The 14,609-nt window shown below is 33.1% G+C and overlaps 1 protein-coding gene across 1 annotated transcript; it reads right to left on the reverse strand.

The window, feature by feature from the left end:
* Positions 1 to 261: 261 nt before the first annotated feature.
* LOC110634365 (uncharacterized) lies at positions 262 to 1,418 on the reverse strand. Its single transcript, XM_021783335.2, has one exon. It carries the CDS (start codon positions 1,169 to 1,171, stop codon positions 398 to 400), a length of 774 nt encoding a protein of 257 aa, XP_021639027.2. The 5' UTR covers positions 1,172 to 1,418; the 3' UTR covers positions 262 to 397.
* Positions 1,419 to 14,609: the final 13,191 nt, after the last annotated feature.

Consider the following 14,609-nt stretch of genomic DNA (forward strand, 5'->3'; position numbering starts at 1 on the left):
TTCATTATTCAGTGAGTTTATAATCCAAGCTCTCACAGACTAATTCACACAACAAAAGTAACAAAACTGGCAAAGAACAAATGATCAACCTGTCAATATCTGCTTTCAGTAGAGTATGAATTTTGTGCTCACTACAGTACACATTCTAATTTCAAAAGTAAGAAAACGAACTAGTACCGCGGGAGGGAAAAATGCGTGCCCACATTAACGCGTCAGTTTCAGGTATTTTTCATCTCTACAATATCGGTTGACCACAAATCATGATACCAAAAGTCAGCGAACATTAGATTTATGATCAACTGTAACGGGCGGAAAAACAAATCCAACCAAAACTACAATTTCTTTAAACAACAAAACAAAAAATTCAATACCAATTTCAAATCGTACATTATTATCACTAAAATATAACAAGCAACGAAAACAGAGTATAGATCAAGAAACAAGCGTACGCAATCAATCCACGATGTTCCTCTCCTCCATCAGCCACAGCCACCATTAGATTCGTGCAAGCCCTAGTTGCCCAAATGACAAAAACCCCAGCGATTATGAAGCTGATATGCCCGCCCGGTGGCATGAAAAGAGATATCGCCGATAACATCACAACCGGTAGCAAACAGTAGCCAAGAACACTAGTACAAGTATGCAGATTCAAATTGCCATTCCTTTCGGCCAACATATTAAACACCACATATAGAAAAATCGACGATACGACTATCCAGCCCAAAATAACACCAAATTGGAATTTCCCGGCGAGTAATTGAAATAAGCAAAGAGAGAAGTAAAGGAAGAATGGGCCAGATAGATCCGAATCTTTGTGGACAGTGGGATTGACGCGGAATGGATTCATAATTGATTTCGTCTTTCTCCAGATTTGATCAGGATGTATGCCGAGCTCATCGAGGAGTGGCTCCTCTTCGTCGAAGTTCGCACCGGCGGAGGACGCAGTAGGCCCACCGCCGATGGGACCGACGCCGTATGGTGCGGTCGTAGCAGAACCAATCTCGAATGACATGAAGGGGATTCCGGAGTTTGAAGGTCTTGGAGGCTGAAACGGTGCAGTTGGAACCCGGGGTTGCTGCGTGTTGGAGGCACCACCGACCGCGGGGTTGCCGCCGGAAGGAAAAATAACAGGCGGCACCGCAAATTCCTTCGTCATAGCTTTTGATTGCATAGCAAGAGGTAATCAGGGTTTTGAGGTGTGGATTTTTAAGATTAGTTTAGTGTTTTAGATAAGGACTTCGAAGAGAGAAATGAAGAGTGGTAAATGCGCAGGTCCTTGTGCGAAGGACTAAACAAACCATCGCAGAGTGATTTAGTATGGGCAGAGTGCAGAGTGCAGAGTTGGGGCATATTTGACTTTTCCTAGGATTCGTTCGGTGGCTGGGATGAGTGTTCACGGCGGGTGATTCGCCGGATGGCGCTTTGATTTCCATTTGGTCTTTTTTGGATAATGGCTTTTTAAATTAATTAAAAAATTTCATCAATTTTGAATGTTCTAGTTTTATCAAATGTTTTATGTTGAAATTTGAATTATTTATATTTTATAATACTATAAATATAATAATTTTATTAAAATTATTTTGTAACATAATATATTAACAACTGTTATTCAAAATTATAATATATTGGATTGTAAAGTGTTAAAATTAATTAAGTCTATATTTTTTAAAAACCAATCAAAATTAGAGCCGTGCAGTTTTGATTTCCATTTGGTTTTTTTTGTAAGATCTATAATCAAAATCGTGCTTTAATTTTTTTATTTTTTTGAACCAAAAGAGAAATTAAATTTTAATTTTGGTTTCAACTTAATTTTAAGTGCTTTTGATTTTAATTCGATTCTAATTTTGATTCTGCTTTTAGTTCTAATTTTTATTATAATTCAGCTATTAATTCTTATATTTAAAATTATAGTATTATTGTATTCTTTTTAAAAGAATAAAAATAATTATATATTTTAAAAGAATAAAATATTATGAAAAATAATAATATTAATATTAAAATAATAATACTAATATCAAAATAAAATATCAATAAAGTAACATAAATATAATAACTTACTCTATAGAAGTACTAAAATCAATTAATAATTCTCACATAAAAGTACAAAATAACACCAAATATCTATAATTTTAGCTCAGTGAACCAGCATCCTGCTTAAATTCGGGTTTGAGTTATACCTCGATTAAAAGCTTAAACTTTTGGTACAATAGTAAATGCTCGATCTTTAATATGATAAATTATATAATATTTTAATTCAAATTATAAAATAACAGCAAATCAATGAATATAATATGAGTTAGGATTAATATAACCTAAGCCAAAAGTACAAAAGTACACAATTTTTTGTTTTAGAAAATTTTTTATTATATTTTCATCAAACTCTTTAAAGCTAAAATTTTATTGAACAATGTATAATTTTTACTAATTTAAATTTTGATTCACAATACTAAGTATTAAAAATAAATTTAATTTTAATATAGTAAATATTTATAAAAATTTTATAGATTATAAATAAAAAATTTTTAAATTAAAAATAAGATAGCTAATGTAATCTTATATTTAGTGAATTCAATTATTAACACTAATTCTTAAATATTATTTTGACCTATGCTCTCCACTCTCATCACATATCTCACAAAATATTTTATTCAAATTGTACCACTAACATTTTGAGTGGGTCATTATTCACTCTATGAAATAACATATACATAATTAAGTCACTTCATAACATATATCTTAATATGTCTATTCTATGATCTTATACATATTTTTCAATTATATAATTTTTAACAATAATATATACTATATGATTAAAAGGTGATTTAATAAGATAATTAATGACTATAAAGTAATTTAATGTATTTATAATTAAAAATAATAAAAATTAATATTAGGTTACATATATACACTTATAACTAATAACAAATTAAATTATATATATAACAATCTTAATTACATATAATATATATAATTTTATTGAAACATGTAATATATCTAAAATACATAAAAAATATATATACATAAAATAGGTTCTTTGATTCAGTTTAGTTTCGGTCCGATTTTTGATGAAGAACTATAAACAAATCAAAATAGTAAAATGACTTCGATTTAGTTTGATTCTTACAATAATAGTTCTTTTCAATTCTGATTCGATTCAATTTAATATTCAATTCTGTTTGAAACCCCTCAAGAACTGTGCATAATCCTAATCAAAACATCCACCTATTTTGTAAAAGTAAACTCTTTAGTTTTTTTTATTCACTTTTTTATGAGCTATACCTAGGACCAATAAGGGACAAATGTTTTTATCCTCCAAATATTCTCATTCTCCCCTAATTCCTTCTCCCTCTCATTGCTCTCCCTTTCCCTCGTCTTCCTTCCTATGTGTATGTCTCAATTACTTCCCTAAATCCCTAACCCTTCTTTTTCTTTTTTTTTATTATTTATAAACCTCAAAATCCCTAGCAATGATAATTTCAACAATTACAGGTGACAACTTATGGAACCATCAAAACCCTTAAGCCCCACATGACCAAACCCAACAGCTCCATTTGCAACAAGATTATTACGCACCTCTTGACCCAAAGAAAGATAATGGTAACAAGGAAATTATTGGTGTTGATGGGTCTAGGTTTTAATGGGGGCTAATGTGATGTTGTATTTTTTTTTTTTTTTGGGGGGGGAGGGGGTGGGGGGCGCGGGCGCGGACGCAGGGCGTTAAGAGAGATTGTACAAGCTTGAGTAAGAGTGAGTGTTAAAACATTAAGTTGCATTTAAGAGAGATTATACAAGCACCTATTGAAGCTTGAGAGAGAGTAAGTGCTTGAGATAGCACTTGTCAAAGGTTCAAACTGCCTTGGTAAAAGCTTGGTGTTGAAAAAGTGTAAAGGGCTTTTGGTCTCTTGCCTTTAAAAGAGCAAATAGTGGAGAGAAGACTCAAAGAGGGTTCTTTGAGAGAGTGGATGTAGGCTAGTTAAGCTGAACCACTATAAAAATTATTGTGTTTGATCTCTCTAACCTTAACCTCTTTACTTTTGTGCAATTTAATTTTTATACATGACCTTGAATGTTGATTGAATATATTGAGTTGGTATATTTGAGGATTTATGAGTATGATGAGAAATTAGTTGAATATTTTGTGATGCAAGTTATGATAGCTATAAATATTGATTAAAATTTGAATTGCAACTTAGGGACACTTTATTGAAATACATATCATTGTCACTATATATTAAGAAGCACCTAGTTGAACAAAGCCACAATTTTCCACTAGGCTATAAGCAAGGGCCGAAAAATTGTTAAAGTCCAATTCACCCCTCTCTTGGACTATTTTGGGACAACAAATTGGTATCAGAGCTTATCTCTCTTGCTTAGGGTGTTACAACCTTAGAGTGATCCATAATGGCTGGTTCATCTAGCAATACTGCTGGTATACCCGCACCATTAGTTGAAGGCTACTCAATCACTAGACCACCACTCTTCAATGGCACTAATTATTCATTTTGGAAAGTAAGAATGAGAAATTTCATACAATCTGTAGATATTGATGCATGGAGAATTATTAAAAATGGTCCACATGTTCCTCAAAAGAATGGTCCAGGAACTACAAAAGTTCCAAAACATGAAGATGAATATGATGACAATGATTGGAAGAAAATTTCTATAAATGCTAAAGCTATTAATATTTTACATTGCTCACTTGACCTTAATGAATACAATCGTATTTCAGGATGTCAATCTGCTAAGGAAATTTGGGATAAGCTTGAAGTTACTTATGAAGGAACTGATGTCGTCAAAGAGTCCAAAGCAAACCTTCTTATTCGAGATTATGAGCTATTTGAAATGAAGCCAAGAGAATCAATTGCGGATATGAGTACAAGGTCTACCGATCTTGTAAATCTTCTCAAAGCACTTGGTAAAAGAATTGAGGAAGCTGAACTTGTGAAGAAAATACTTAAATCACTTCCAAAATCTTAGGAAGCAAAGACTACAGTTATCCAAGATACCAAGGATTTTAAAACATTCACTTATGATGAGCTCATTGGATCTCTCATTGCACATGAGATGGTATATAAGAAACATGAAGTTGAAAATGAGCAGAAAAAGAAGAAAAGCATTGCTCTTAAGTCAAACAAAGATGAAGATAAGAAGAAAGGAGTTGCATTCAAAGCTTACTCAAGTGACAACTCAAGTGCTTCAAGTGATGATGATGATGAAATGGCTATGCTTGCAAGAAAATTCAAAAGAGCTTTCAAGAAGGGAGGAAGCAAATACAAGAAATTCTTGAAAAAGTATACTCCCAAGGATAAACATTTCAGGGATTCAAAAGAAGAAATTATATGTTATGAGTGTCACAAACCTGGACATATCAAGCCCAAATGTCTATTACTCAAAAAGAAGAAAGGAAAAGAAGATAGGAGCAAGAAAGCTGTGAAAGTAGTATGGAGCAACAGTGAAGAATCTTCAAATGATGAATCAAGTGACAAAGAGACTGCTCTTCTTTGTATGATGGCACTTGAAGAGAAAGTCGAGAGTTCACAAAAGGAAGAAGAAAGTGACAATGAGGTAAACTCTTATGAATCTCCAAATGTAGAAGAACTTAAACTTGCATTTGCTAGAGTATATGATGAGTATAGAAATTACAAGAGAAAATGCACTAAAATGAATTTAGAGATTGAATCATTGAGATCACAAAATATTGTCATGTCCAATGTGTATAAAGAAAATGAATTTTACAAAGGACAAATTACCTTGTTTAAAGAACTAGATTTAGAGTTGAAAATATCAAAAGAAACTTGTGAAATGCTCATTGAGAAAAATAAAGTTCTTGAAGCTAAAGTAGAGTCTTTGACAAATGATTTGGCAAAATTTACAAAAGAAAAAGAAACTCTAGATGTACTTCTTGGAAACCAAAGAATTTCAAATGAAAAGCATGGAATTGGTTTTGATGGTTTCATGAACTATGGTAAATATAAGAATCATTTCATTAAAGCATCTGCATCCTCCTTGCCTAATGTTACATGTTATTATTGCAATAAAAGAGGTCATATAATTAGTTCTTGTGCACTTAGGAAAGGTCTTCTTAAGAAAGAAGTTATGGGTGCCAAAGGGAACCTTACCTAAGGTCACTAACCCCCAAGGACCCAAAGTTGCTTGGGTACCTAAAGCTCAGTGATTAAATTTCAGGTTTGTTTCAAAGGGATGAAGGAAAGTGAAAAATGGTATATAGATAGTGGTTGTTCAAAGCACATGACCAGTAAAAAGGACAAGTTTTCAAAAATCACAATGAAAGATGGAGGACATGTAAAATTTGGAGATAAAGGGAAAGGCAAAATAATTGGAAATGGCACAATTGGAACCAAACCTTGTATTGAAGATGTGTCGCTTGTTGAAGGATTGAAATACAACTTGCTAAGTGTAAGCCAACTTTGTGATAAAGGTTTTGAGGTAAAGTTCACTTCTTCTCTATGTACAATCAATAACTTAGATAATGACACATTGTTCATTGCCAATAGATCTAATAATGTTTACTTGCTTGACATGAATAATTTTGAAACTAATCATGGTACATGTCTAGTATCTTTTGATAACTCTAGTTATTTGTGGCATAGAAGACTAGGTCATGCAAGCATGCATACACTCTCAAAACTGTCTAAGAAAGAACTTTTTAATGGTCTTCCTAAGATTAATTATGAAAATAAATTTCAATGCAGAGCATGTGCACTAGGAAAGCATACTAGAGCATCTTTTAAATCTAAAAATATTGTGTCTACTACTAGGCCATTAGAATTGCTTCATCTTGATTTATTTGGACCCGTAACTCCTACTAGTCTTGGTGGGAAGTCATATGCTTTAGTTATTGTTGATGACTATTTAAGATATACATGGACATTTTTCCTTGCTCACAAGGATGAGACTTTTGAAAAATTCACCTCTTTTAGTAAAATGGTTCAAAACGAAAAAAGATTTTGCATCACATCTATAAGAAGTGACCATGGAACTGAATTTGAAAATTATTTATTTGAGAAATATTGTGATAAATATGGAATCAACCATAATTTTTCAGCTCCTAGAACACCACAACAAAATGGGATAGTAGAAAGGAAAAATAAGACTTTGCAAGAAATGACTAGAACTATGTTGAGTGAAAATAATTTGCCAAAGTACTTTTGGGCTAAAGCTGTTAATACATCTTGTTTTGTGTTGAATAGAGCTTTGATTAGACCAATTTTGAAAAAGACCCCCTATGAGCTGTAGAAAGGAAGAAAACCAAATATCTCATATTTCAAAGAATTTGGTTGCAAGTGCTATATTTTAAATAACAAGAAGTATAACTTAAAGAAATTTGATGCTAAATCTGATGAAGGAATCTTTCTTAGGTATTCAACAAAGAGTAAAGCCTATAGAGTGTTCAATAGAAGAACTTTAGTTATTGAGGAAACTATTCATGTTTTGTTTGATGAGACTAACCCTTTTATCAGAAAGAAAAATGTTTGTGATGATAATAATGATGAGGTTTTTGGAAAAGAAAATATAATATCAAGTCAATAAATGGAACAAATTGATGACAAAGATGAAGAAACTCAAGGAGAAACCATAATAGATGTCCATAATGCCAATGAAGATCAAATCAATGAAGAAATGCCAAATTTGGAAGAATTACAAGTAAATGAGCCCCAACATGAAGATTTACCTAAAGAATGGAGATTCCATAGAAATCATCCCCAAGAATACATTATTGATGATCCATCTTAGAGGATGATGACTAGAGCACAATTGAGAAGATATTTTGGTAATGTTGCTTTTGTTTCACAAATTGAACCTAAATGTTTTAAAGATGCTCAAAATGATGAAAGTTGGATTCTTGCCATGCAAGAAGAACTAAATCAATTTGAGAGAAATAAAGTTTGGAATTTAGTGCCTAAACCAAAAGATCATTCAATTATTGGTACTAAATGGGTTTTTAGAAACAAAATAGATGAAAAAGGCAATGTTGTTAAGAACAAAGCTAGACTAGTGGCTCAAGGCTACAACTAAGAGGAAGGGATTGATTTTGATGAAACCTTTGCTCCAGTTGCTAGAATTGAAGCTATTAGAATGTTGTGTGCCTTTGCATGTTACAAGGATTTTATGCTTTATCAAATGGATGTCAAGAGTGCATTTTTAAATGGTTATATTGATGAGGAAGTGTATGTTGCACAACCTCCAGGCTTTGAAAATCATGAGCATCCAAATCATGTTTATAAACTTACTAAAGCTTTATATGGTTTAAAACAAGCTCCTAGAGCATGGTATAAAAGGGTTAGTAAATTTCTTTTACAAAATGATTTCCAAAGAGGCAAAGTGGACACAACACGTTTTGTTAAGAAGCAACATGATGATATGCTCATTGTGTAAATTTATGTTGATAATATAATTTTTGGTGCTACTAATGAATCTCTTTGCAAGAAATTTTCTAAGATTATGCAGAATGAATTTGAAATGAGCATGATGGGTGAGCTCACATTCTTCCTTGGACTTCAAATTAAGCAAATGAAAGATGGCATCTTCATAAATCAATCAAAGTACATCAAGGATATGCTAAAGAAATTTAAAATGGAAGATTTGAAGAGCATGGGCACTCCTATGAGTTCAATAATTAAAATGGACAATGATGAAAAAGGTAAAGAAGTAGATACAAAGCTTTATAGAGGTATGATTGGCTCTCTTTTGTACCTTACTGCATCTAGACCAGACATACACTTTAGTGTTTGCTTGTGTGCAAGATTTCAATCATGTCCAAAAGAATCCCATCTAAGTGCAGTTAAAAGGATCTTTAGATATCTCATTGGCACATACTCAATTGGTTTATGGTATCCAAAATGTGAATCATTTAATCTTGTTGGTTATAGTGATTCCGATTTTGCTGGAAGTAGATTGGATAGAAAAAGTACTTCAGGTACTTGTCAATTTCTTGGTCTTGCACTAGTTTCTTGGCACAGTAAGAAACAAACTTCAATAGCTTTATCTACAGCTGAGGCAGAATATATAGCTGCTGGTAGTTGTGTTGCTCAAATTTTATGGATGAAACAACAATTGGAAGATTTTGGTTTAAAATATAATCTTATTCCAATTAGGTGTGACAACACAAGTGCCATAAACTTGATCAAAAATCTAGTCCAACATTCAAGAACAAAACATATTGAGATCAGACATCATTTTATTAGAGATCATGTTCAAAATGGAAATATCAAAATAGAATTTGTTGCCTCTGAAATCAACTTGCTGATATTTTTACAAAACCACTTAATGAGGAAACCTTTTGTAAAATTAAAAGGGAAATTGGTATGTGTGAACTACTTGCTTGAAATTTAAGTCATAGTAATATATCTGCATATTATCCAATGTGTGAGTGATTTGAAGTGATATAAGTTTGCTGAGAAAACTCTAAAGAACATTAGCTAACTTGTTTGCGTACACGAGAAATTAGTTTACTAAGTTGTATGCTAATTTTGCGTGACTAAAATTAGTTTGCTATATCGTGTACTGTTCAAATTTCAAACCAAAAAGTGATTGTGCTTGAAACTCTCTGCGTGTCCAGCAATGCACTTATCTATTCACACTTGGTATCACATTCTCAGTGCTGTGTCAGACATGTAGAAATATATATATGTGCATGTAAAGATAGATAGATATATTTGAAATTAAAAAAAAAAGGGGGGGAAATAAGTTCAGATAAAGTACACTAGAATAGAAAAGCGCGGGACTCAAGAAAACTTAAAACCCCTGTTACACGAAACCGTCACCCATTTTTCCTCTCTCCTCTGCATTGGTTTACGACATTACACCTCCAAAAATTTTCTTTCTGGCAAAACTAACCCATTTTCATCAGACCGCTCATCTCTCTTCTCTTCTTCATTCATCACTGCCCCAAAAGCCATTTTAGATTTCACCATTTTTTTTTTTCGATGGCTCGCACTAAACGCAAATCCCCAGCTGCTGCTGCTGCTTCGTCATCCTCATCTGCATCTGACGATCTCCCTGTCACTGCATTACGAAAGAAATTGAAAGAAAAGAAGAACTCACCTGAACCTGAATCAACTGGTGCATCCTCTGACCCATCTAAGGTTGTCGAACCTACTGTATCGGCACCAGAAAAGAAAAAGAGGAGAAAAATGGGCGGGATTGATACCCAATGCAAAAAAGGCGTTGCCCAATCTTCGGGTTCAGTGGATAAAGCACTGCTTGATTGTAAATTCATCAAATGGGATTACTTTGGTCAGGTAAATTTTCAATTCAAAGAACTTTTTCAGTTTCAAGAATGGATGACTGTTTGTGAGTGTACGAATGCGTATTACCCTAGACTGGTTCAAGACTTTTATAGAACTCTAAGAACAATTGATGATGAAGACAAGTTTGAAGTTGTTTTGAATGATAGTGTGTATGTTGTTTCTGTTGAGATGATTGCTAAAGATTTGAACTTGCCTAATGATGGAAATAAAATCTCCACTCATAGAGATGTTGCTAGGGTTCCAGGCTTTAATTTGACTGAGTTTGAAAATGAAGTCTTCCCTGCCAACACTGCCACAAATGAAAAGTCCACTAGCATAAAAGCTTTTCAACATATTAAAATCATTCACAGTATGGTGAACTACATTTTCTGTCCTAAGTCTGGCAGCTATGGTTATTTGAGTTACCTGGACATGTGCATCATGTGGCACATTGTTAACAAAGTAAGGATGAATTTGGCTTATTTGATTTTCAAGAATATGTGCAAAGCTTATGGGGTTGGAAAATTGCCTTATGCACATCTCTTGACTGCTTTGTTTAAAGAGCTGAATATAAATGTCTCTAAAGAAAGTTCTAGGACTGATTTGATTGTGCTTAGAGAAATTCACTCTGACACTGATGGAAGAAAGAAAAAGTTTGAAAAATGTGGTTCTTCCTCAGTTAAGGTTGGTTCAGATTCTACAAATGAGTTTATGAGTGAGCTTCAAGGGCTAAAAACTGCTATTAATGAGCAATTTAGTAAACCCATCAGTCCATTGAACTTTTGAGAAAATTTGTGGATGTGGTTGATTACAAAGTGAGTCACTTGCTTACTCAAAATGAGGAATTGAAGAAGCTACTTGTGGATCTTCAGCAGGCCAAGGAAACTGGTTTCCCAACCAAAGTTGGAACTGCTGTACCTACAAATGATGCCTCATCTCCAGCTACTCAAGTCTCTGCTCATGGTACTGATAGGGGTGAAGGTAATAAGGTTGGTGAGTCTCTAGCTGCTGTGGCACATGAAAGTGAACAAGTGGTTGAATCTGAAATTGGACCTGCAGCTGAAGCCCCTGTTGAACATGCTAGTGAACAGGTTGCTGAACTTGAAGTTGGTCCTACAACTGATGTCCCTATTGAGCATGATAGTGAAAAGGTTGTAGAACCTGAAGGTGAGCTAGCTGTTGAACCTCAGAGTGAACCACTTCTAGAACCTGCAGCTGCCTCTACACAGCAGAAGGCAGCCTCTCTCAAGGATCACCAAGATAGTGCTCCATCTCAACTATCTGCAGCTGCTGCACCTCCAGCTAAGAGAGTAGAAAAAGATCTAAATCTACCATGTCAAATCCATACCAATCCCTAGCTGCTGCCCTTCAACCACCATCTGATGAAGATAAAGCACAGAAGCATGACCAGTTGGCTGACCAAGGTTCTCAGCCACCTGTTGCTAAACCCACCAGGAAAAAGATGGTGCCTTTCAATGCCACTCGCAGGAGCAACAGACTTAAATGATTAGCGCATAATTTGGATTTTTAGTTTCCCATCTGCATTTTTAGTTTACTAGTCTGTTTGCTACTATTGTTGACTGCCTTTTTAGTTTGCTACTGTTTAGCTTACAGCGTTTAACTTTGGGCTAACTTGATTCTTTTTGGGTTAATCTCTCCTGTTTCCTTTTTGGATGATGACAAAAGGGGGAGAATAGGATGGATATGTGTTTATACTTGTGTTTATACTTTGAGAGGATGGATATGTGATAGGATGGATATATGTTTATACTTTGATAGGATGGATATGTGCTTATACTTTGACAAATGGAAGCATGTTTATGTGCATATTTTTTTTTTGAGAATATTGTGAATATCTTGTGAACATGCCTTATAGCATAAACTCAGGGGGAGTTTTTGTATAGCTCATAAATGTCTTAGAAGTTATGTGCATATATTTAGGGAGAGCATTTTTCTGCATAATAACTTGCTTGGATATACATAATCTTGCACTCATTTTTATTGTTTCTTGATTGATGATTCAATTGAGTTTTGCCATCATCAAAAAGGGGGAGATTGTTGACTCCGTGTAGCTCAAAATGAGCATTGATTTTGATGATAACAAAACTCAAACAGAATCTATCTAACTCAACTTTAGAGTGATGCGTAGATTCCTTTTCTTATTCCTAAAGAATTTTTGAAGTTGCATCTAAGGAGGAAGAGTACTCAAAGGTATCTCAAGTCAAAGATGAGAAAGGACAAGATTATGTAAGCCAAGACTCAAAGTAAAGGTATGAAAGTCATAGAGGTAGAGATTGAGTCTTAGGTCTTATGTGAAAAGAATAGATGAGAGTTTAGTCGAATGGAGCTCAAAAATGAAACTTTATTTTCTAATTACTTTTCCTCGTCATGACCTTGGATACTGCTATTGGAACTTATTTTTCTTCTTAAGGTCTAAATCTTTGTTTTTTTAATATTACAAGTTGAGACATGCAGCTGTTGATTTAGTTTGCTAACTGCTTTGCTAAAAAATTAGTTTGCTAATATGTTTGCTAAAATATTAGTTTACTAACTAGTTTACTGCTGTTGCCAAAATTTCATTAGTTTACTAAATGATCAGAGCTGCTCAACTTCGCACAAAAAGACAAAATAATGGCCATTTTGCCTTGAGCAGTGTGTATAACGTTCCAAAAAGATTTCAAACGGTCTAAAATGATTTGGGACTATAAATACACCTTCTTTACTTCATTTTATACTTGATGAAAACTTACATTTGAACTCCAACTTTGATTTTTCATTTATTGCTTTCATTTAAGAGCTTTAAAGACTTTGAGCTACCATTGGCAAATCAACTCATCTCTTCTTTATAGTTTGATTTGTATTGAGTAAGAGTTAGTGTTAAAACATTAAGTTGCATTTAAGAGAGATTGTACAAGCACCTATTGAAGCTTGAGAGAGAGTAAGTGCTTGAGATAACACTTGTCAAAGGTTCAAGCTGCCTTGGTAAAAGCTTGGTGTTGAAAAAGTGTAAAGGGCTTTTGGTCTCTTGCCTTTAAAAGAGCAAATAATGGAGAGAAGACTCAAAGAGGGTTCTTTGAGAGAGTGGATGTAGGCTAGTTAAGTCAAACCACTATAAAAATCATCGTGTTTGATCTCTCTAACCTTAACCTCTTTACTTTTATGCAATTTAATTTTTATACATGACCTTGAATGTTGATTGAATATATTTAGTTGGTATATTTGAGGATTTATGAGTATGATGAGAAATTAATTGAATATTTTGTTATGCATGTTATGATAGCTATAAATATTTATTAAAGTTTGAATTGCAACTGAGGAACACTTTATTGAAATACATATTACTGTCATTATATATTAAGAAATACCTAGTTAAATAAAGTCACAATTTTCCATTAGGCTACAAGTAAGGGCCGAAAAATTATTAAAGTCTAATTCACTCCCCTCTTGAACTATTTTGGGACAACAGTAAGGCATGGGGAATGAGAGGTCTAGTGTTGTGTTAAGCTAGAGGTGGTGGAGTCATTGTGATTCTTGCCGAATAGTACAAATAGGCAGCTCCACTGAAAAATGGTGAGGTGAAGCTTGAAATAAGGGGAATCGGTGGGATGTGAATGGGGAACTCGGTGTGTGTGTGTGTTGAGGAGTGAGCAAGGAATGGCGAAGGGCCTCTGTGTGGGCCAAGTAAGTAAGGGATGGTGGACGCTGGGGAAGATGAGTCAGCGTGTGGTTAAGTGTGCCATTTTTTTTTAGAGTTGAGTGTGCAACGTAGACTGGGAATAATCTGAACATTTCCTTTTCCACTAAATTTTTTGTCAAAAAAAATTTAAACAAAATGACTAAATCATTTGATTTTATAAAATAGAGGAACATTTTACTTGACTTTAAAAAATATATATATATAATGACTACATGATTAATTTTGACATTATAAAGTCACATAATAGTAATTTACCCTTATATAAAAAATGGTTATAAAATGTAAAGTATAATTAATTTCAAATTTTATAATATTAATAAACCTATATACTTGTTATTTAAGTTTAAATTTTTATTTTTAATGAAAAGAACATTATTTTCATATCAAAATAAAATTAAAATATTAAAGGATAGATATTTATAATTTAAATTATATATATGTGTGTATATACGTGCACATGTATTTTTGAAACAAAATAAAAAAATAAACATAGAGTGATACATGATATTTTAGTCGATTAATAAGCTTTTTAAAGATTCTTAATTCTCGCGAGCTAAATCAAGTAGAATTAAAATCAAAAGAACTATATAAAATTTAGGAAGTAAACAATATCACTCAAAAATTTTATTATATTATACATAATTATGTATATCACTATATAA

This window comes from Hevea brasiliensis, chromosome 5 (genome assembly GCF_030052815.1).
Source record: "Hevea brasiliensis isolate MT/VB/25A 57/8 chromosome 5, ASM3005281v1, whole genome shotgun sequence".
Taxonomy (NCBI): domain Eukaryota; kingdom Viridiplantae; phylum Streptophyta; class Magnoliopsida; order Malpighiales; family Euphorbiaceae; genus Hevea; species Hevea brasiliensis.

What these genes read in the sequence shown, in the direction of transcription:
- LOC110634365 (XM_021783335.2), bottom strand. Translation starts at nt 1,171, where the DNA reads ATGCAATCAAAAGCTATGACGAAGGAATTTGCGGTGCCGCCTGTTATT.